Genomic DNA, 20,397 nt, shown 5'->3' with positions numbered 1-20,397 from the left:
ACAGAGAGGGGGTCTTACCAATGTCTACAACTACCTTAAGGGTGAGTGTCAGGAAGATGGAGCCAGGTTCTTCTCAGCAGTGCCCAGTGCCAGGACAAGGGGCAACAGGCACAAGCTGCAGCACAGGAAGTTCCACCTGAATACGAGAAAGAACTTGTTTGCCCTGAGGGTGAGGGGACACTGGGACAGGCTGCCCAGAGCAGCTGCGGGGTCTCCTTCTCTGAGGACATCCAAACGCACTGGGATGTGGCTCTGTGCAGCCTGCTCTAGCAGGGGCTGGGCTGGGTGACCCCCAGCACTCCCTTCCCACCCCGACCACGTGTGATTTGCTGTACTGGGAGATGCTGAGTCTTCCCCTCGATGGGGAAAAGTAGGTCTGGGATGCAGAGGCACCAGGCCAGGCAGGCAGAGCTCTGGAGACCTGCCCACACCTTCCAGCAAGTGCTTCTGCTCACTGTTGGTGTAAGAGCTGTTTATCTCCGCTTCGGTGGCACGTTCGTGTTAAATCTGTGCCATGGACTAGAGGTGTGCTCATGGCACTGCCAGTGAGTGGGTGAGGTGGGTTATCTTGGAACATAAACCCCAAACTGAAGCCGAGGGGGTTTGCTGCCGCATACCAATATCGGCACTGTGAACACAGGAGTCAGACCGGTTAACCACAAAAAAAAAAAAAAAAAAAAAGTGGGTGTTTGTCACTAACTCCCCTGTAAGGTGCAGGTCAGCTCGGGAAGGACCAGAGCACTTCTTGTCTCTGAGTACATCCCGGCCGAGCAGCCATGAAACAGCGTGTGCCAGACCTCGCCTCCTCGAGCCGGCGGCTCCCACACGCAGTGGATGGCAGCAACGGTGGCCCCTGGCACCAGGTAGCCCAGCAGGTCTGTACGTGGCCATGTGGGGGCCGGGGGTCCAGTAGCCCTCTCCTTAGGGATGCTTGTGAAGTAAGAAGTGGGACTGCTTTTTGGAAGAGCCGTAAGTCCTGGCTTTTCCCTTCTGTTGCCCTGTGGCATGTGTATTCCTTCTGTTTTCACCCATTTGATCATGCCTGCCTAGAGGCTGCCAGTCTTGGGGAGGGGGGGCAGGGCCTGCGGGGCTGAGCAGAGCCTTGAAGAGACCCTACCCCCTGGCTGCCATCATGGGCAAGTCAGAAATAGATCTTCCACATCAAAATGCTCAACGGTCGCCGCGCCTGGCAGCCGATCCTTGTGCAGGAGATAACACGTCGGTGGAGCAGCAAGCAGCAGCTCACGCATCTCTCCCTTCCCTGCAGCATCCCCCGCCTCCAGGTAAAGCTTCCCCCTTCCCACAGACAAGTGCTTTATCCTCAGAGTAATTTTATTACCAGTTCTGCTTTAGATTAAACAGGCCTTCAGTATATAAAAATAATGTATACAAATTAGCAGTTAATGTTTTCCATTTCTGGCTTAAAGGCATTTATAAGTTACACATTCATTTCCCTTCCCTCCCCTTTGAGCTTGCGTGCGGTACGGAGCCGGCTGGCGCAGAGCATCATAATTACAGCAGGAAGCGGTTGCTACTCTGGTGGACGGTGAGGGCTTACCCCAGGCTACGAGCTGCAGCGAGAGAGAGCGTACACGGCCGCCAGGTAGAGCGTGCCGTACACGGCAGCAGGGCGAGCAGGGGCCATTTAATGAAGCTAATTGCGTGAGCAGGTTAATTGTGACAGTGCATGGTTTGGATTCACCCAGCAGCAGCAGGGCAGGGGAGGAATGGAGTCCAGTGTGTTATTTGGAAGCTTGTGCAGCTCTCTGGCCTCTTCCTCCTGCGACTGCAGCGGTGACCCTGCAGCATTTTGGGCTCACGGTGGTCGCTGGAGGCTGTCTAGCACCTGCTGCATGTCGCGGCCTGCAGCTCCTGCTCCCCCAGGGCTGACCATCACGGCTGGCTCCAAGAGGCTCCAGCCCTGACACAGGGGGTGGATGGATGGGGAGGGGCAGAGCTAGGTACCACCACGCAGAGACTTCAGGACAGTAAATCCTTGACCCTGCTGCTGATTGTCATAGCTACAGAGCCTCCCCTGCACTGAGGAACAGCCTAGTGCTGCTCACTGTGGCCTTAGGATCCTGGTGAGACCTTGTATATGGGTATCCCAGTCCCTGCTCCTATAGCACAGAGAAATTTTAAGGAAGACTTAAAAAAATCCCACTGTAAAATAGCACCCCTGCCAGCTCCTGGGGTACGGGGAGTGCCCAGGGTGGGATCGTTGCAGCAGGCTCCTCGCTGGAGGCACAGCCCCGTGCCGGCTCAGCTCTGCAGCAGAGAGCACAGGTCTCAAAGGGCACTGCAAGGCTGGGGGAGAGGGGGGAGATGTGCAGGGATTGCTGCATCCCTGGCGTATGACCCTCCGCCCCCCTGCAGCGGGAAATCAAAGGCACCAGCAAGCTGAAGAGTGGGGCACACCGGCGCACAGGGCTGACCCTGGGGCAGGCGTACAAGGGAGCAGCTCTAGGGGAGGGATGGGGCAGCCACTCTCCTCCTGCCAGGGCAAGCTGGGGGCCCTTCTGTACTCCCCCTTCCCTGCCTGTAGCCAGGAGGGTCCCCCAGCCCTGCCAGCCTGGAGGAGAGGAGCTCAGAGGCATTGCTAAGCAAGAAGTGAGGCATCCCTGCGCCAGACCCCAGGGCACGCAGGGCAGGAGCTGGCACACTAAGCAGCTGGAGCAGCTGGGAGCAGGCGCTGTGCCTCTGCCCTGCTTTGTCCGGGGCCAGTGGGTTGACATCCTGGGGTCCCATCTGTGGCAGAAGGATGGTCCTGGCAGCTGCAGGGCCGGCGCCGGTCACAGCGAGATGTCCGGTGTCACCTGCAGGCTCTGCCCCGCAGCCCGTTTCTTGGCACTGCCGCGGCCCTTGTCTGCGCGCCGGTATGGGTTGTTCCGCAGATCTGCAGCGGGAGAAAGTGTGGAGCTGGCTGAGCTCCCCTGCCCACCCGCTGACGGCTGGACCCCCTCCCCACCCAGGAGTCACACCTTTGGGTAGGAGGATGCTCAGGAGAAGCCCTAGCACAGAGCCAGGAGGAGCAGCAGCTACGAAGGGCCAACCAGCGGGACCCCGGCCCCTGGCTCAGGAGGGGGGCAAAGCCTAGCAGCCCCCATTGCCCTGCCGGCACCGCGCTGGCCCCACGTTACCTACAGAGGACTCTCCTCATTGAAGCTCACGTCGCAGAAGAGCCGGGACGAGCGTTTGCCCGTCCGGGCTGTGAAAGGAACAGTTTTCAGAGCTGAGTAGAGCAATCCAGAGAGACAGCGAGGAGGAGGAGAGAGGAGGAAGAAGCAGAAGAGGAGGAAGAGCTAATGAGACAGGGCAGGGAGCACTTGGCAGCTCTGCCGTGTGGGATAGATTTGGTCCCCGTAACGGGGCTCGGCGGCCCTCCAGCTCCTGGCTGTGACCGTCCCCTGCAGCCCCCCAGCACCAAGGGTCTCCCCGCCAACACCAAGTCTGCCACAGGGGGGGACACCTGGCTGGTCACCTGCAATAATCTCTCACCTGAAATAATATCCTCGATGGCACCATCTTTGCCTTCGTAGATGAGCGGCTCCTTCACCATCTGCTTCTTCTTCAGCTCGGCGATCACGTCCATCTGCTGCCGCTTGGCTTTCTGGGTGGGCAACTGAGGTTGGGGACAGCGCGGGGTGAACGGTGTGGCCTCCCGCCGCACCCCAAAGGAGATGGGGTGCCCTCACCCTCGCTCTTCCACAGCAGGACCTGTTTTGCCCTTCCCCACCATGCAGCCCACCCAGGGCTGGACCCCTGACACGTGGGGCACCTTCACCTCAGGACGGTTCTCACTGCTGGGGGGGGCAGATTCTGGCTCTTTGGCCATGGCCTCCTGCTTCTTCCACAGCTCGATGTCCTGCTCTGCTTTCTTGGGAGAGGTACAGGGAGGGTGTGCTGAGCCAGAGGGGTCCTGCTGTGGGACAGCAGCCCCCCCCATCTCCCCCCAGCTCAGCTCCAGCATCCCTGAGCACCCCGAAGCACAGTGCTGAGCCCCAGGGTTTCCTGTCCTGTGAGCCCCAAGCCCCCAGCCCCGTGCACAGATTTTGCCAGTTACTCCAAAGTGGGGTCAGACCCCCCCCAAACCTTCTCCCAACCCCCAGAAACACGGCACACACCCCCTGTCTCCTCCTACCTTGTAGGCTCTGATGAAGCGCATGAACATGGGGAAGAAGGTGGTGGGAGGACTGGTCTTGGGGTTCTCCCCAAAATATTCCACAGCCGACTCGTACGCCTCCTGCGGGCACAGACACCTCGACTGGGGGGCTGAGGCTGGGGCACCAGCACTCCCTCACCCACTGCCTCCTCCCAGCCTCTCCCACAACGCCATCCCCCTCCAAACCCCTCCCAGCTTTTCTGCTGGAGCCACGTCCCAGCCGGGAGCCTCTCCCATGGAACAGACGTGTGGGCACAGGGCACCCCAGGGTGTCCCACCTAGGAATGGGGGGGCGCAATCCTGCTCCACAACCCTGCGCTACCCCCAGCACCCACCTTGGCAGTTTTGCTGTCAGCCTGCAGCTTCTCCATCACCTCTGAGTTGACCTTGAGGAACTCCTTGAGCACGGGGCTGTCGTCCTGCCGCATGAACTCCTTGCGGGTCAGCTCCATCCCCTGCTGCAGGCTCCGCACGTCCTGCAACACGCTGTCCAGGGAGACTGCAGGGAGGGCGAGCAGTGCGGGGGTCAGAGCAGACTCGGAGAGACCCTGTACCATGGCTGCAGCCTGTCATGACTCCCCCAGCCCAGCGCCCATGGGCGCTACCTGTGCCCGCCTTGTCAAGGAAGTGTAGCTCGGTGTGGAAGCCCGTCAGCTCGGGGTACTTCTCCATGATCACCCGCACCAGGTAGTGCAGCAGTGTTTGCTTGCGGTCTGTTGACTTCATCTCCAGGAGCTGTGAGAGAACAGCGTCAGCCCCGACCCGCATCCCATCGCCCCCCGCACCGCTCAGGGTAGGCTGCATCGATCCCTGTGGCTGGTTCTCATCTTCCTCCATCCCCACAGCTGCTCCCTGCATCCCTCCATCTCTACATATCTGACTTCTGCATCCTCTGAACCCCATGGCTATCTCTCGGGCATCTCCACCACTTTGGTTCCTCCCCCTGCCTCTCCAACCCTGGTCTCCTCATCCCTCCATCCCTACAGCTGGTCCTTGAGTCCCTCCATCCCCAAGGCTGATCCCCGGGCAGTGACAGTGTCCCCATGGCCCAGCAAAGGGGGCAGCCCTGTGGGGACCCTACCGCATCCAGGCTCTGCAGGCGGAAGCCGTAGGCTGCCCCGCGCTTGCTGCTGTTCATGTAGTTCCCAAAGGCCAGGACAATCTGTGGAGACACCACGGCTGGGGTACACAACCCGGCATGGATGGGGCACCCTGGGGAGGGGGCACAGCACCTACACATGCCCCAGCAGCGCCCTGCAGGCACCCATCCCAGCCCCACGTCCCTCCACCAGGGCCACCCTATGCCAAGCTCCAGACCTCAAGGATGTTGCGCAGTTTGCTGGAGGACTTGAGGGACATGGAGGCGGCGATAATGGCGTTGAGTTGCTGTGGATGGGAGGAAAAGCCCGTGAGTCTCGCTGCAGGGTGCCACCTCCTCGCAGCCCCCCACCCACAGCCACCCTGTGCCCCCCGCAGCACCCACCGGCATGAGCAGCTGGGCTGTGTCGTTGAAGTTGCCCAGGAAGATCATGACATTCATGCGCTCAGCCAGGCGTGGGATCTTGCTGAAGCGGATCATGAACTGATCCTCGTCTGAGAGCTCCTCCGGTGGCTGCTGCTCCCGCTCAAACTTCCCGATGAGTGTCCGCTCATACTCGGTGGGCAGGAAGCGCAGCAGCAGCTCCAGAAAATCGAGGCTCAGGGCTTGCTGGTCATACCTGTGGGTGGTGGGAAACCCGCAGTGCAGTCAGACCCTGCGACCAGCTCCCCAAGGCCCTGTCACCCATGGCTGGTCCCCGCATCCCCCCGTCTCTCTGCGCCTGGTCCCCGCATCCCCCCGTCTCTCTGCGCCTGGTCCCCGCATCCCCCCGTCTCTCTGCGCCTGGTCCCCGCATCCCCCCGTCTCTCTGCGCCTGGTCCCCGCATCCCCCCATCCCCCCAGCTGGTGCTATCACCCCTCCAACCCCAGCACACCCAACACCATCCCAGCCCCCTGGTGTAGCTGGGCTTGTGCCTGACCTCCCATCAAGGAGGGGACACTCACGTCTCGATGGCTGTGCAGATGTCCTGGATGCTGCGGCCGCCCTTGCGGAGTGTGATGGCCAGGTTTTTGGCTCGGTTGGATTCCATGAGGGTGACCTTGCTGGGAGCCTTCTGCATGGCCTTCACCTTGAGGGCACTGATGTCCAAGCCGGGGCCCTGTGCCTTGGTCTTAAACTGCTCCTCGAAGTCTCTCATGTCCAGCTCCTGCAGAGAGACAGGGCTGAAGGCACAGCAGGGAGGTGACACAGGACATCTGGGATGAGGACAGGGCCAGAGGGCGAGGTCAAGGGGGTGAGGAGTGAGAGGATGAAGATGGAGCAAGGGGATGAGGTCAAGTTGATGGGATGTGGATGGAGCAAGGGGAAAAGGACAGGGACAGGAAGGGCGTAACGAGGGGACCAGAGGACGAAGATGTGGAAGAAACGGACAGGATGGGAGGATAAGGATGAAGCAAGAGGACAAGGACCAGGTGACCAAAGAAGGATGGCAGATACCATGTTTTCCTTTTCCGTGGTGCCAAGGAGCTGCTCCAACGTCCAGCTCCTCCAGCAGCCATGTGACACCCCCAGATAGGCACAAGGGGGGCATGGAGGCAACCTCAGTGTGGGTGCAGTGTGGACTGGGGCTCTGGCCAACCAAGGGTGCTGCACCCAGACCCCCCCGGACCCTCCTGTGTCCTCACCTGCAGCACCTTCTCATCATTGAGCTCGGTGAAGACTGTGCCATTGATCTGGCTCGGCTTCAGGGCCACCCAGTTGAAGACTGGCATGCGAAACTTGGTCTGGATCGGCTTCTTCACCTTCACTGTGGGGTGACAGGGAGGGGGGACAACACATCATGGGGTGGGGGGCTCCCAAACCCACCCCAGGATTCCCCCAGCCCTCACCTGGGGGACATCTCCACCGTCCCTGGGCCACGCTTACCTGAACTGCCAGCAGGGTGAGGGGCAGCTGGCCCAGCTGGGAGCTCCCCACCCAGGGGTGGGGGTGGTGGAGGTGGGGGGACAGGGCCCTCCAACCCCCCTGGGAGCAGTGGGGGTGGGGGTGGCACTTGGGTGCCTGGGAGCGGAGGGGCTGGTGGGGGGTCGGTGCCTGCAGGCAATGGGAGTGCGGGGGGCACTGGGGGGCCAGGCTCAGCCCCCGGCAGGGGGGGGGGGGGGCGGGGGGGGGCGGTGTGCCAGGTGCTGCTGGAGGAGCCGGAGCCAAACCATCTGCAATGGAAAGAAGACGTGGGTGTGACGGTGGCACAGCAGGCACAGTGCCACCGCCACATCCCCTCTGCCACCGAGTGACCCTGTGTCCCTGGGCACATCCCTGCGCCCCCCTCGGAGACACGCTGCTGCCGCGCCCCTGTGCCACGTGTCCCCACTAGGAAGGGGACACTGCGGGCTGCTGCCATCCCCCTGCACCTATGGTACGTACCTGTGCAGGTGGCAGTGGCGGCAGCAGTGGCGGCAGCAGTGGCCTCTCCAGTAACCACGGGGGCTGCTGGCGTTTCTATGACGACGGGAACAATTTTGATGGCGACGTCTCCGTCAGGCCCACGCAGGATCTGCACCAAGCCCTTCTCCTCCAGCTCTGCCAGCTGCCGCTCCAGCGCCAGCCGGTAGCACTCCTGGGGCTGCGGGGCCGGTGGGCTGGGTGGCCGTGGCGGGCTCAGTTGCTCCTGCAGTGGTGACAAGCCCCAGCAGATCACCGGTGTCCCACTGCACCCCTCAAACCCCGGCCCCCCAGGCACCCACCCCTGCCTGCAGCACCGTAACGCCCATGGGTGCTCACCCGCAGTGCCTCCAGCTCCTGCCGCGCCTGGCTCAGCTGCTTCTCCAGCTCCGCTATCTTGGCCATGGAGTCGTTCTCCGCATCCTGCAGCTTCTCCGTCAACTGCAGGGGACGAAGTGACGTTGCTCAGCCCCATCCTCATCCCTCCCTCGGGGCTGGCGTCAGCAACTCCTGCCCACGCACCCGCATCCCACCTGGCTGACGTGCTCCTGCAGCTCCTCCATGTGCTCCAGCACCGCCGTCTTGGTCTCCGAGTCCTCCAGCACGGCCCCCACATCGAAGATGTTGTCCAGGTAGGCTTGGATCTGCACCTGCAGCTTGTCACTCTCGGTGAGACGGAGACTCTGCCATGAGACAGCCAGTGGCACCGTCACAGGGCACCCACCCCTCCCCCCAGCAGCAGGGCTCAGCACCGGGGCGGTGCAGGATGACCCACCTCCAGGTACTGGTCCAGCCCCAGGTGGGTGAACTCATATTGCAGGAAGACGCGGAAGTTCATGTTCTCCACCGAGTGAACCACGATGTTGATGAACTGCATGCAGGCCACCTGCGGGACAGGCACAGGCTCAATGTGGCCACCAGCATGGCATGGTGGCCCAGTAATCCTTGGGAACACGGTGCCCCAGGTAGTGCACAGTGGACTGGTGGCTCTCGGGGACGTGGTGGCCCCTGGAGAATGCAGGGTGGTTTCACAGCCCTGGGGAAGCACCAGCAGCCCAGCAGCCCTGGGGGACACCACAGCCCTTGGCACACCCAGGACAGGACAGTGGCTCAGCTGCCCCTTGGGCACACAGTGCCCCTGGGGACAGCAGAGCACCAGCCCTACAGCTGCTCACCATGAAGTCGATGTTGGTGTCCTCGTTTCGGAAATACTCCATCAACTTCTCAAAGCGGTTCTTCTCCCCGCAGACCTGGGGTGGGAGAGCAGGGGGCTGAGGGCCAGGAGGGACACAGCCAGGGTGGGCACCCAGGGATGCGGCAAGGCAGGAGGCACCTGCCAGGGATGTCATCCCAACTCTGACAGGTGCTGCCCGCCACCCAGTCCAGCTGCGATGTGGTCCTGGCATGGGGACATCGAGCCCAATGGCTGGAGCACCCACAAGCAAGTGACAGGACAGGCGTTGTCAGGACAGAGGATGCCCTGATGATGCAGGGCTCTGCCACACAGAGAAACTGAGGCACGAACCCAGCCAGAGCACAGGTGTCAGTGTGGGGACCATGCATGGCTGCTGAGGACTCACCTCCTTGAAGTTGTCAAAGGCGGCCAGGATGATGTCATGGCCACCTCGGACAAGGCAGACGGCAGCCAGCAGCTCCAGCACCAGCGCCTTGGTCCTGCAGACATGGGGTGGGAGGGGGTTGGGGCCGTGGCACGGGCTGGGGGACGGGGGGACAGGGGATGGGTCCTACCTGGCGTTCTTGTTGTTGAGGCTGAGGGTGATCTCGTTGACGCAGGCTGGGTGGTTCATCACCAGGCTGAAGCCAGACTTGGGGGCAAAAGGAGCATTAATGGGGTTGTGCATCCTCCTGTCCCCAGCCCAGGGATGCTCCAGGACCTTGGGACATCCCCACACCACATCCCCACCAGACGCGAGGTTGAGTGAGGACATCTCAGAGCGAGGGGATGGCGACCAGGTCCCACCCTGACCCCTGACCCTGAAGATGGCCCCACAGGGGCTGAAGGCTTTCGAGGAGCCCCAGGTGGGTCCCCGAAGACCCTGCCCTCCCCCACCTGGTAGTTCATGATGGCGCGGAGACACATGATGCAGACATGGACGTCATCCTTCTGGTTGATGAGGCGGGAGTTCCTAAGTGCCTTCCTGCTGTGCGAGGGGTTCAGCCTGGGTGGGCGAAAGGGCACTGAGCAGGGGCTGGGGGGCAGCCGGGGCGGCGCAGCGCAAAGCCGGGGGGGGTGGGGGGGGGTGGGGGGGGTGGGCAGCAAGAGCGAGAAGACACCAAGGGACCTGGACAGTTGTGTCCCCACGGGAGAGACCCCCCCACGTCCATGTCCGTCTACAAGCGCTTGGGCTGCTGGGGTGCTGGGGGTGGGATGGGTGTGCACAAGGTGGTCTCAGAGGCTCACCGGGGTGGGTAGGAGCTGCTGGGTGACCTGGGGCTACTGTCCCCATCACTGCCCAGGGCACTGCAGGGGACGCTGGGGTGGACGTGGCGGAGGAGGGTGTGGATGTGCTGGTTCGAGAGGCAGCAGCTGGAGGTGCGTTAGAGCCTGCAGGACAGGAGGGAGAAACGGGGCTCCCGCGGCGCCCCTGGGACACCCAGGCTTGGGGACACAGCTGGGGGACAAGGGCTGGGACCCCCTCCGGGTGCCACGTCACTCCTGACCTGTCCCTCGGGCTGGAGGGGGACACCTCGGCTCCTCCAGAGCTGCTGGCAGGCGATCAGGGACCCCCATGGTCCCCGGGGTGCCACATTACGGCTCCCAGGGCGACTGTGGTGGGGTGTCCCCTGGGACCCCCCCCTCTGCCCACTGGGGATGCCCCACAGGCACTGTCCCCAATGCCGGTGACTGGCAGCGGAGTCCCACCAGGGTGTCCCTGTCCCGCCAGTGCCCTGGCCCCGTCACCTACCGTCAGCGCGTCCCCCGGCAGCGTGCAAGAGAAGAGCGGGGTTAGAAGGGGGCTGCGGGGGTGAATGGCGCCAAGCGAGAGCCACCAGCCACGGGGACCGGCCACGGGGGTCGCAGGCCATTCCTCCACCCCGGTTTTAAACTTGGGGGGGAACGATTTGCAATTTGCTCCCCCAAATTCTCCAGCATCTCCAATTTTTGCTTATTCGTGGATTTTACCCAGAGCATCCCACAAGGGTCACGGTGTGGGGCTGGGGGCCGGCTGGGGGCCTGCAGGGTTTGTCCCTTGCATGCATACATGGGGACGTGGCTTTGTCCCCCCCTAAACCAGCGACGGGGACCCATTTTTAGGACCAGGCCTGCGTCTCCCTGCCGAGCCCCTCTCTGAGCATGGCGCGGCTGGGGGTGCAGCGAGGCGGGGAGCATGGAGGCCGAGGGGGACAGCTGGGGACGGACCACGTGTTACCTTACAGTGAGGTGCCGCACTTTGGAGGAGCCCTGGGTGGGGGACGAGGAGCTGCTTTTGCTCAGGTCCTCCAGCGACCGCTCCAGGACCTTGCCCTTGTCAGAGCCTGGGCTGCCGTTCTCGGCGCTCTCCATGTCGTACCTGGTGGCCCGTGGGGACACAGAGATGGGTGAGATGTGGCACCCCGATATGGGCAGACACCCCCACCGGGGTCCCCAAGGCTGGGGATGCTGGGATGTTCTGCTCAACCCTAGCGATGGAGGATCCTTAGCTCCATCACTCCCATGCTGGGGAAGAGCCCCCCAGGACATCCCCAGCCTCACTGAGTCCCAGGGGAGGCTGGCCCTGGCCTGGGGGATGGGGCAGCCGGTGGTGACATACGCGACGGAGCACTGGGCAAAGGCGAGGTACTCCAGCAGCACATCCAGCCCCTTGTTCTCCTCGTTGAGGAACTCCTGGACCCAGCTGTGGGGTGCAGGGGGTTAGTGGGCTCCGACAGCCCTCCTCACCCTCCCATCTCCCTGCTCCAGCCCCTCAGTGGAGCCACCCCCGGTCAGAGGTCCCCAGCGAGGGTGGGACACGCTGTGGACATGAGGTGGCACCGTGAGCTGGCACACCTCCCGATGCATGCTCTGCTGCCACCACTGCAGGACAGCTTGACCCTGGGTGGTGGGACACAGGCACCCATAGCTCAGAACCCACCACACCGTGAGGGGTTGGGACACGCAGGGTGGGGACCAGGGTCCATCCTGGCACCCAGGGGGTACCAGAGAGCCAAAATGGGGTTCAGGTCCTACAGCACCCCCGTCCTCCCATCAGAGCCATCTCAGAGGGGCAGGATGAGGCCACCAGCCTCCACATCCTGCTGTCACCCCCACGGCCACAAGCCACTGCCAATCTCTCTGCCAGCAACGCCGGGGACAGCAGTGGCAGCTGGGTGACGACAAGGACGCCTCACCCTTACCCGATGTAGTTGGTCCTCAAGGAAATCTCCAGTTCCCGGAGAACCTGTGTCGATTCCTGTACTCGCCTCTTGAACTATGGGATGGGGAGAGCTGTTGGCACTGTCCCCACGCCCAACCCAGGAAGGGGACACGGGGTGCAAGGGGGAGTCCTCACCTTCCTGCTTACGCCACCCGTGTCCAAGTAGCTCTTCAGCTTCTGGATGTAGGCAGATGGTGGGTTTTTCACCTGGAAACGCTCCTACGAGCCCCAGAGAGAGGCTGAAACCAAACCGCCCGCCCGTGGCGCAGGGACATGCCACTGTCTCTGCAGCAGCCAGTGTCCCTGTCCCTGCCCCTGTACTGCATCAACGTTTAATCAGGTTAATGAGGCACTGTCGCGCTAACAGGGACGGATGTCAGCACTCGGCACATGCCAGGTTGGTGCCTGTTCCACAAGTGGCACTTGGGGACAGGGACAGCACCAGAGACACTGTGACACCTGGACCTCACCTGGTCACAGATGAGCTCCCACTTCTTCTCATTGTCATACTGGTTGAGCAGCTTCATCTTGTCTGGGGGCAGGTTCATGGAGTTCTGTGGGGTGATAGTGTCAGGGTTGGGGTCATCCCCCGAAACATGCCCAGGGGCTGTAGCACCCACTGCTCATCCAGCACCCGGTGTCCTTGCTCAGTGGTGGGAGGATGGGGATATCAGGGGGAGGATGGGGACACGACCATTCCCAGGATGTTTGCATCCCACCAGCCATGGGCCCATCAGCAATGTCCCCACCTGGGGCTCCCCGAGGCAGAAGGTGTTATTGGAGGACAGGAGGAAAAACTGGACCCGTCCATCCGTGTCACAAGCGCACAATGCTACCAGCCTCAGCCAGCCCAGTTCTGGTGAGGAGCAGAGACACAGGCTGGGGACACAGCTGAGGAACCCCAGAGCCTGGGCCCTGCTCAGGGATGATGGTCACCTCCCAGTCCCCCGCCGCAGGTGCGTGACGAGCCCAGCTGGTGAAACCAGCATTTCTTTAGAGACATGATGTCAGGGCAGAGTCTGGTGTGTCACCACATCCCTCCGCAACACCATTGCACAACCCTGGCCCCCGTCACCCCCCCGGGGCCACCCTGGCAGGACATGATGTGGTTTCCGCTCTCCAAACAGCACGAGGCAGCTGCCGAAACCACTCCACACCACAGCCGGGGGCTTCAGGGGGCTCCCGGTGCTGCTCCTGCCGCTGGGGTGCTCAGGGCACCCAGCAGGTCCCTAAGGGACACCATAGGGTGACCGGCAGAGCCTTTAACAGAGCCCTCACCATGGCCTGGGCCATGCTGGGAGCTCAGCTCTGGTCACAGGTGATTTATTTTCCCCAAAGAACCATTTCTTGGTGATCCAGCCCCCAGGGAGATGCAGGAGCTGAGGCTGCTGCTCGCCTGGAGAGCCCGGCCATGCTGGCACATGGAGGCAACATGCAGCCCCGGGTCACCTTTAACATCCAGCTTTAGGGTCCCCTGATGTTAAGGACTGGGCATGTGGGGTGCAGGCACCCTGGGACAACCATATCCTTGGGGAAAAGGCATCTCCCACGGGTTTGGTTGCACACAGAAGAGCAGGTCCAAGAGGAGAGGTGCCACAGTGGCGGGCAGGAGCAGAAACCTCACCACCTGCCTCCACCAAGGACCTGTCGAGCTGCTTTTGCAAGAAGTCAAAATCAGGAGACGTGGGCGGGAAGGAGCCAGCACTCGGCCAGATTTAGCCAGGGGACAGCTCGCACGGAGAGCTCTGCAGGGAGGGTAAAATCAGACGGCAGGGTCAGAAACAGCCTCATTGCAAAGCTGACAAGGCTGCACCGGATCTGCCAGCTGAACCCAGGGTGGGCTAAGTGGCAGCAGCACCTGGATGTCCCCTTTGCTGCAGAGCCCTGTCCTTGTGGTCCCCAAGTTGCCATCCTTGGAGTAGATGAGCCCCCCCAGGAGGGTCAGGCCAAGGGACATGGCTGCGCCAAGAGGACTACATGCCCAAACACCCCACCCAGGGCTACAGCAGCACCTATGGCACGTTGTTAGGTGCTCTTGGCAGAGGGGGGATGGTGGCACCTGGACCACCTTTTCCAGTCGACTATGTGTGGGACTTGGAAAAACCAGGACCAAGCACAACCGGTGGGACAGGACCTCCCATGGGTTCCCCACCACGGGGATGCAGGCGGGGCAGGGGGATGCTGGGGATGTCCCTACGGAGGCGGTTCTGCCACAGAGCCCTGCAGTCCCTCCTCACAAGCAGGGCTGGGCTGGGTGGCAGGATGTGGCACAGTTCGGGTACAAACTGGGTGGTGGCTGCATCCCGCCACGGCCCCAGATGGGCACGTGGTGCTGGGGGGGAGGAAGTGGCTCCACTCTAGTCCTCAGCATCAACCAGCAGTGTGAAGAAACTGGCTCATTTCCTGCTGGGGATCAGGGGACTGGTGCTGTGGGAGGTGTGGGGCAGGGTGGGTGATGTGGGGCAGGGCAGCAGCCAAGCACATCAGAGGTGTCAGAGGAAGGACTTAGTCCTTCTCCTCGGGGGACAAGGATGGAGAAGCCACAGGGGCTTGGCCCCAGCAGCCACATCCCACCTCCCATCACTCTCCGGCCGGCACCCAGCACCCTTGTCCCACCCCAGCGTGGGGCTTCCCCAGCCTCCCAGCAGCATCACAGCCCACCAGGTTAATGAACGGACGCCACCAAACATCCCCCACCAACCCTCCTGGGACACAGGGTGCCATGGAGCCTACAGTGCCATCCCACCCATGTCCAGCACCAGGATGCAGCCAGCCAGGACCCGCCAGCTCAGCCAACACCAGCCGTAGGGCTGAGCTGGGCTTTACCCTGCACCTAAAACTGAGGCTGGGGTGACGTAAAGCAGCACCTACATGATTTTCCGGTATGAAAAGACCTTTTCATATTGCAGCACCCACAGCGCTGGGGCTGCTGCCGTCGGAGAGATGGAACTATTCTGGGCGTCAGACACCTTTATTTTGTTCTGCACATGAGCGGTCAGAGCTGAGCAGAGCCAGGCTCTGCACCAAACCTCAGCACAAAAAATTCAAAGCATCCTTTACGGAAGCGTTTGCTCTGAAACACCGATGGGCTGGAGTGAAAACCAGGCTGAACCCAGAGAGCATCGTTTCTGGGGCGTGTGGGGGATGTGCAGCCATGAGATGGGGATGGAAAGCCTTGCTGGCATGTGGCATGGGAGAGCATCCCAGTCCAGACATTGGGTACCAGCCTTGCCCGCTGCAGGGAAGGGGCCAAAGCAGCCCCAAGATGGCAGGTTTGGGGCTTTCACTGGCCACAGGAAGGACTAAGGTCGCCGGGTGCCTGAGCTAGTGGCCAATGGACCACCCCGCTCCCGGGATTCTCCATCCCTTATGGCCACAGAGTGTGATACTCCCACCCAAGGGGCTTTGGGACGTGCCCAGCCCCACAGCACCAGCCAACCCACGGCATCCCCTCCAGTGACCCTGACTGCCACTGGACCCGTCCTCCTGCCTCTTCCCAAGGCTCAGAGCTGGGCACCCAGCAGGATCAGGCCCACTGAGGGCTCTCCTGCATGCAGCCAGCCAGGCTGGGCAATGCTCCCAGGACCAGCTCCTCCCACCAGGGAACCCCTGGATCCAGCCAGGTGCCATACCCACCACATGCCAGGCAGGGACAAGCCAGCAGAGGAGCAGAAGGGTCCCTGTGGATGGCCGGATCCTGCTGCGAGGGTGGCAAGGAGCAGGCTGAGGGGTGGGTGGCTGCTGCTGCCTGCTGCTCCTGGCTCTATTTTAAGAATGAGCCGAAGCTGCTCTCAGCACAGGCTGGAGAAGTGAGCCTGATGCAGCCACCATGCCCACAGCCCCACCGGGTGCCTGGTGCCCCCTCGTACCCACACACGGGGGGGAGCCCTGCACTGGGACACCCTCCTCATTCAGCCAGGGCCTGATCCATCACAAGCTGTTCCCCTCTCTACCCCAGGCACACGGCCCCCATGGGGGCACCCCATCGCAGCCCCCACAGCAACCAGCCGGACTCGGCCACCGCGCCAGGACCGGGTGCAGGATGGATCCAGCTTTAGAAAGCCAAGCATCAGGTTTCCTTCTCAGTTGAGCAGAGGCCGACACTGCAGCTGGCGCTCACTGGGGATCAGTCTCACCACTGAAGCCAACAGCACATCCGCAAACATCTGCAGCAGTGACGTTTGCCATACTCTCCCCCAGGTCCTGGGAGAGGAGGCAGCAAAGCCCCTGCCAGCAACCCCCCCCTGCCGGAGCAGCCCCTGTGCCCATCGGCCGCCATCCCCAAGGCTCCAACCAACCCCCCCAGCTATTCCCAGCTTCACCTCCACCACACCCTCAATTCCCAAATTAATTTATATATTCCCAATTGCTGCCTCTTGACATGCAAAAGGGGAAAAGTCCTGACTGCTCCAAGTGGGAGCATCTCTATCCCAGCAGCAAAGATGCTCCATTTCCTTCTCTCCATCCCAAAAAGCCACCTGGGCACATCCCAGACCGCTTGGCACAGGGACAACCCATTGCTCTGCCAGGGCAGCATCTGCCACAGTACCCTCCCTGGGCAGAAGTCAGCTTTTGAGGATAAAACTAAACTCCCCATTTCTTGGCATGGGCTGGGTTTATCCAGTTTGGATCCTCTGCGCTCTGCCGTTGGCTTTTCTGCCCAGGCTTTGCCCTACCAGTTCTCCCAGTCTGGGATGTCCAGCCCAAAATGGTTTGCACAGATGTGCGCACATGGCATCACTGTAACCATGGCAACATGTCAGAGCTGGATCATGCCCCACCAGGAGATTGCCAGCCCATCCCCTCCTGCTCCATCACTGATCTCACAAGCTCAGGAGGTGGAAGAATGAATCCCGAGTCACGGAACATGGTTGGGGTGGGTGATGGCGGAGGGATGTCCCCAGTCCCTATCCCCCTCTGCCGCCCAGGGGTCCCAAAGTCCCGCCAGCCACGAGAAGGGGAAAGGGAACCTGTGAAAGGAGGAAGCAAGATTGGGACAGCGATTTCACAAGGCACTCAGTTCCCGTCTGGCCGAACCCCAGCTCCCTGGGTCCCCTGGTTCCCAGGAAAGGGCTTTCCCTCGCGAAGGTGGCGAGGGCCTGGAGCAGCGCTTTCCCCTTTTCCAATGTTTTTTCACTTTAGGATTTGCAACCCGCCACCACCCAGCTGGGCAAAACGCGCCATTTCCTGAGGCCTTGCAGCAGCAGCGGAAGCACCCTGAGGTCCCTGCCACCACCTTCCCCTCCTGCCGCCACCACCACCACCACACCTGGCAGCCATTGCTGGCACCACCGCCCAGCTCGGCCGCCTGCCACCATGGGCATCCCACTGCAAAGCCCCCTCCTCGGGGATTTGGGGGCCCCATGCAGGTCCCCGCCTTGCAAAGCTCTTCACCGTCACTGCCCTGCGCCAGGGGCCGGGAGGCGGTGGCGGCTCTAGCTGCTATGCCCATCCCTAAATAATCCTCCTACAAATGCCACACAAGAAAAAAAAGCTTCCCAACGATTTGTGCTCAGGGCTGGGATGGTAGATCCCACCTGGTGGATCCTACCCAGTGGATCCCAGTGTACCAGCATCTGCAGGAGCTTTTCCCTGTGGTTGCTCCCGGCACAGGGAGGGCAACTCCAGCTCCCACCGGGGAAACAGGGCGTTAAAGCCGCATTTTTTTTTCCCAGCTCCCAGCCTGACTCTCCACCACGGAGCGTTTTGGGAGAGGGTGCGGGATGGAGTGTGGCTGGCTCCCCCGGTGGGACCGCGGCGCGAAGGTCACGGCCAGCCGCCAAGGACGGAGGGCAGCAGGCGCGAACTGCTCTCCCCCAGCTCCCGGGATTCCAAGGAGCTGTCATCCCACGAGAACGCGGCTTGGGGGGACACCGGGAGCGATGCCGGTGGTTTATCCCAGGGAGAAGGGCCCCGGGAAGGAGGAGGCAGGGGAGGGCGGTGAGCCTCGCCATCCGCAGCACCGGCTGCCTGCAGCACACTGCCGGCTGCGGGCCCTGCCAGCTCCCCGCCACGGCCGGGTGTCCCGCAGCCGGGGTCACCCCAACAGTGGGTGGATCCCCCCGTGCCCCCCGGGGACCGCACCGGCTGTGGGGCATCCCGCGGGCTGGGTCGAGCATCCCCCGGGAGTAACCAGCGGAACCATTACCCTTACTAATGACAAATACTACATCAACCGGGGTGGATTTAATTAATCGCTCGACTAATAAAATGAGAACAGAGCAAAACTGCCGCCGGGGTGGGATGCGGACGCCCGCGCCCCCCCGCACTCACCAGGACGCGGCCGAAGCGCTCCTCCAGCTCGGCGGCGGTGGGCATGGGCTGCCGGGCGGGCGGCGGGGCGGCGCCGGGGGGGGGGCCTGGGGGCCGGGGGTCGCGCCCCGCCGCCCCCCCCTCCATGCCGCCGGCCGCGTTGCCCATGGCGGGCTGGGCTGGGCTGGGCTGGGCTCGGCCCGCGCTGCTCCCCCGCCCGCGCTCCCCGCCTCAGCAGCGGCTCTCGGCACCCGCCGCTCCCGCGGGGCGTTATCGCGCCCGGCGCCCCGCCCCCGCCCCCGCCCGCCCCGCCCCCGCCCCCGCCCGCCCCGCCCCCGCCCCCACACGCCCCGCCCCGCCGCACCTGCCGCCGCCCGCCCCGGCCATGAATCGCCAGGACTTTTTTTCTGTCTCTTTTTATACGGAAAAAGAAATAATTGTCGCTTCATTTCTATTTTCTTCATTTTCTAATTTATGCGCTTAATATTTCATCTTACTGTTTTTCTTTTGGTTTATCATTTTGCTTCATTTTTAATTCACACTGTTTTTTCTTTCATTCTTAATTTCCATTTTTATTTTATTTTTTTACTGCAATTTTTACCTTATTTATTTAATTGTATTTACTTTTTAAATAGTTAATATTTCCTTTCCCTTTAATTTTTAAATTTTATTATTTATTTCATCATTTCATTCTTCTATTATTTATTTCATCATTTCATTCTTCTATTATTTATTCCATCATTTCATTATTTGTTTTTTCTATTACATATTTTATTATATTATTTATTTTAATTTGGTATTAATTTATTATTTATTTCATTCTTTATTTTAATTTGGTATTAATTTATTATTTGTTTCATTCTTTATTTTATTATATTACTTACTATTTTATCATTTTTTCATTTAATCTTTTTTTATTTTATAATTTATTTAATTTCATTATTTACTTTATTTACTTTTATCCCATTTTATCCCATTATTTTAGTTTTACTGGTCAGATGGGAGGGCAGCCGGGACGTGCTGGGCTCCCCCCCTCCCACCCCAGCCGGGAGAGCCCAGGCTGAGCAAACTCCCTGCACCCCTGGGTGAGGGACCTGCGGAGTGGGTGACACCGGGTCTGGGGACTCCCTGGGGGGTGACACACCCCCAGCGCCCAGCTGGCACGGGGCAGGCAGGGAGGGCCCGATCCTGGGGGCCGGGATGAGCAGCACCACCTCACCCACGGGCAGGGGCAGGCAGGGATGGAGCCAGCTCCGGCATCGACACTCCCAGTGGCTTGCCCAGGGGACCCGCAGCACCCAGCACCCTCAGCTGAGCACCCTGGGGGGCACGGAGGCCGGCTTCACACTCGCTCCCTGCCCACGCCGAGGCCACACCAGCAGTGACAACCATAGCCCCGCACAGCTGCCAGCGCACGAGGCACCTTATTCCACTGGGATTTGGCCAGATTCCACAAGATTTCCTGAGTTTTCATGAGATTCCATAAGATTCGCTGGAATTTCAGCTGTGAGGTGAGATCTGCTGAGGGCTGCGTGGAGGATGGATCCAGCTGGGATCCCAGAACCTGCTGTGGTCCAGCAGCCCCCATGCATCCCGGGGCTATTCCCGTGCCTGTCCAGCTCCTGTGGCACCTCCTGCTCAGCGAGACCTGCCGCAGTGTCGCGGCAAGGCACCCTGCGCCACGGGGAGCAGGACGAGGCACCCAACCGGTCCTGCCGACCTCTCCCACCCCCTGCAAACCCCAAACCCCATCCAGGACGTGCCCGACGCGGGCTGGCAGCTGCCCCCGGCAAGATGCTGCAGCCCCTCTGGCACTCCCAGGGCTTTGGGAGGTCGGGGAGGAGCCGTGGGCGGCTCAGCAGCACCGAAATTGGGGTCACCCACATTTGGGGTTGTTCTGATTTTCCAAAGCTTGATTTTGCAGCTGAAGCCTCTTTGTTTCATTAAATATTTCGACACCTCATTAAATATTTTGCATTTAATTCCCTGATCCTGGTTTTTAAGGGAAGGCATGGCGACCCTCTGTGGGGACGGGGACGGCCACCCGGGGCAGTCCCAGAGAGGTGCCAGGAGGGCAGATGTCACCAGGACCATGCGTGAGGACCAGAGCTTTCACCCATGCTGG

The 20,397-nt window shown here is 61.4% G+C and overlaps 1 protein-coding gene across 1 annotated transcript; it reads right to left on the bottom strand.

The window, feature by feature from the left end:
• Nucleotides 1–1,314: 1,314 nt before the first annotated feature.
• Nucleotides 1,315–18,463, bottom strand: FMNL1 (formin like 1). Its single transcript, XM_055697661.1, is given in 27 exon segments — nucleotides 1,315–2,896; nucleotides 3,499–3,622; nucleotides 3,779–3,877; nucleotides 4,142–4,243; nucleotides 4,498–4,661; nucleotides 4,768–4,897; nucleotides 5,244–5,324; nucleotides 5,480–5,548; nucleotides 5,646–5,880; nucleotides 6,207–6,409; nucleotides 6,888–7,009; nucleotides 7,129–7,363; nucleotides 7,366–7,415; nucleotides 7,627–7,870; nucleotides 7,984–8,085; nucleotides 8,178–8,327; nucleotides 8,420–8,530; nucleotides 8,820–8,894; nucleotides 9,225–9,318; nucleotides 9,394–9,470; nucleotides 9,716–9,824; nucleotides 11,037–11,177; nucleotides 11,418–11,501; nucleotides 12,001–12,074; nucleotides 12,156–12,239; nucleotides 12,491–12,574; nucleotides 18,294–18,463. Coding segments are annotated over 27 exon segments (3,294 nt in total). The 5' UTR covers nucleotides 18,441–18,463; the 3' UTR covers nucleotides 1,315–2,792.
• Nucleotides 18,464–20,397: the final 1,934 nt, after the last annotated feature.

The sequence above is a fragment of the Falco cherrug genome, chromosome 20 (genome assembly GCF_023634085.1).
Source record: "Falco cherrug isolate bFalChe1 chromosome 20, bFalChe1.pri, whole genome shotgun sequence".
Taxonomy (NCBI): domain Eukaryota; kingdom Metazoa; phylum Chordata; class Aves; order Falconiformes; family Falconidae; genus Falco; species Falco cherrug.
The sequence above is the reverse complement of the archived record's forward strand: the minus strand, read 5'-3'. Positions and strand labels throughout refer to the sequence as shown.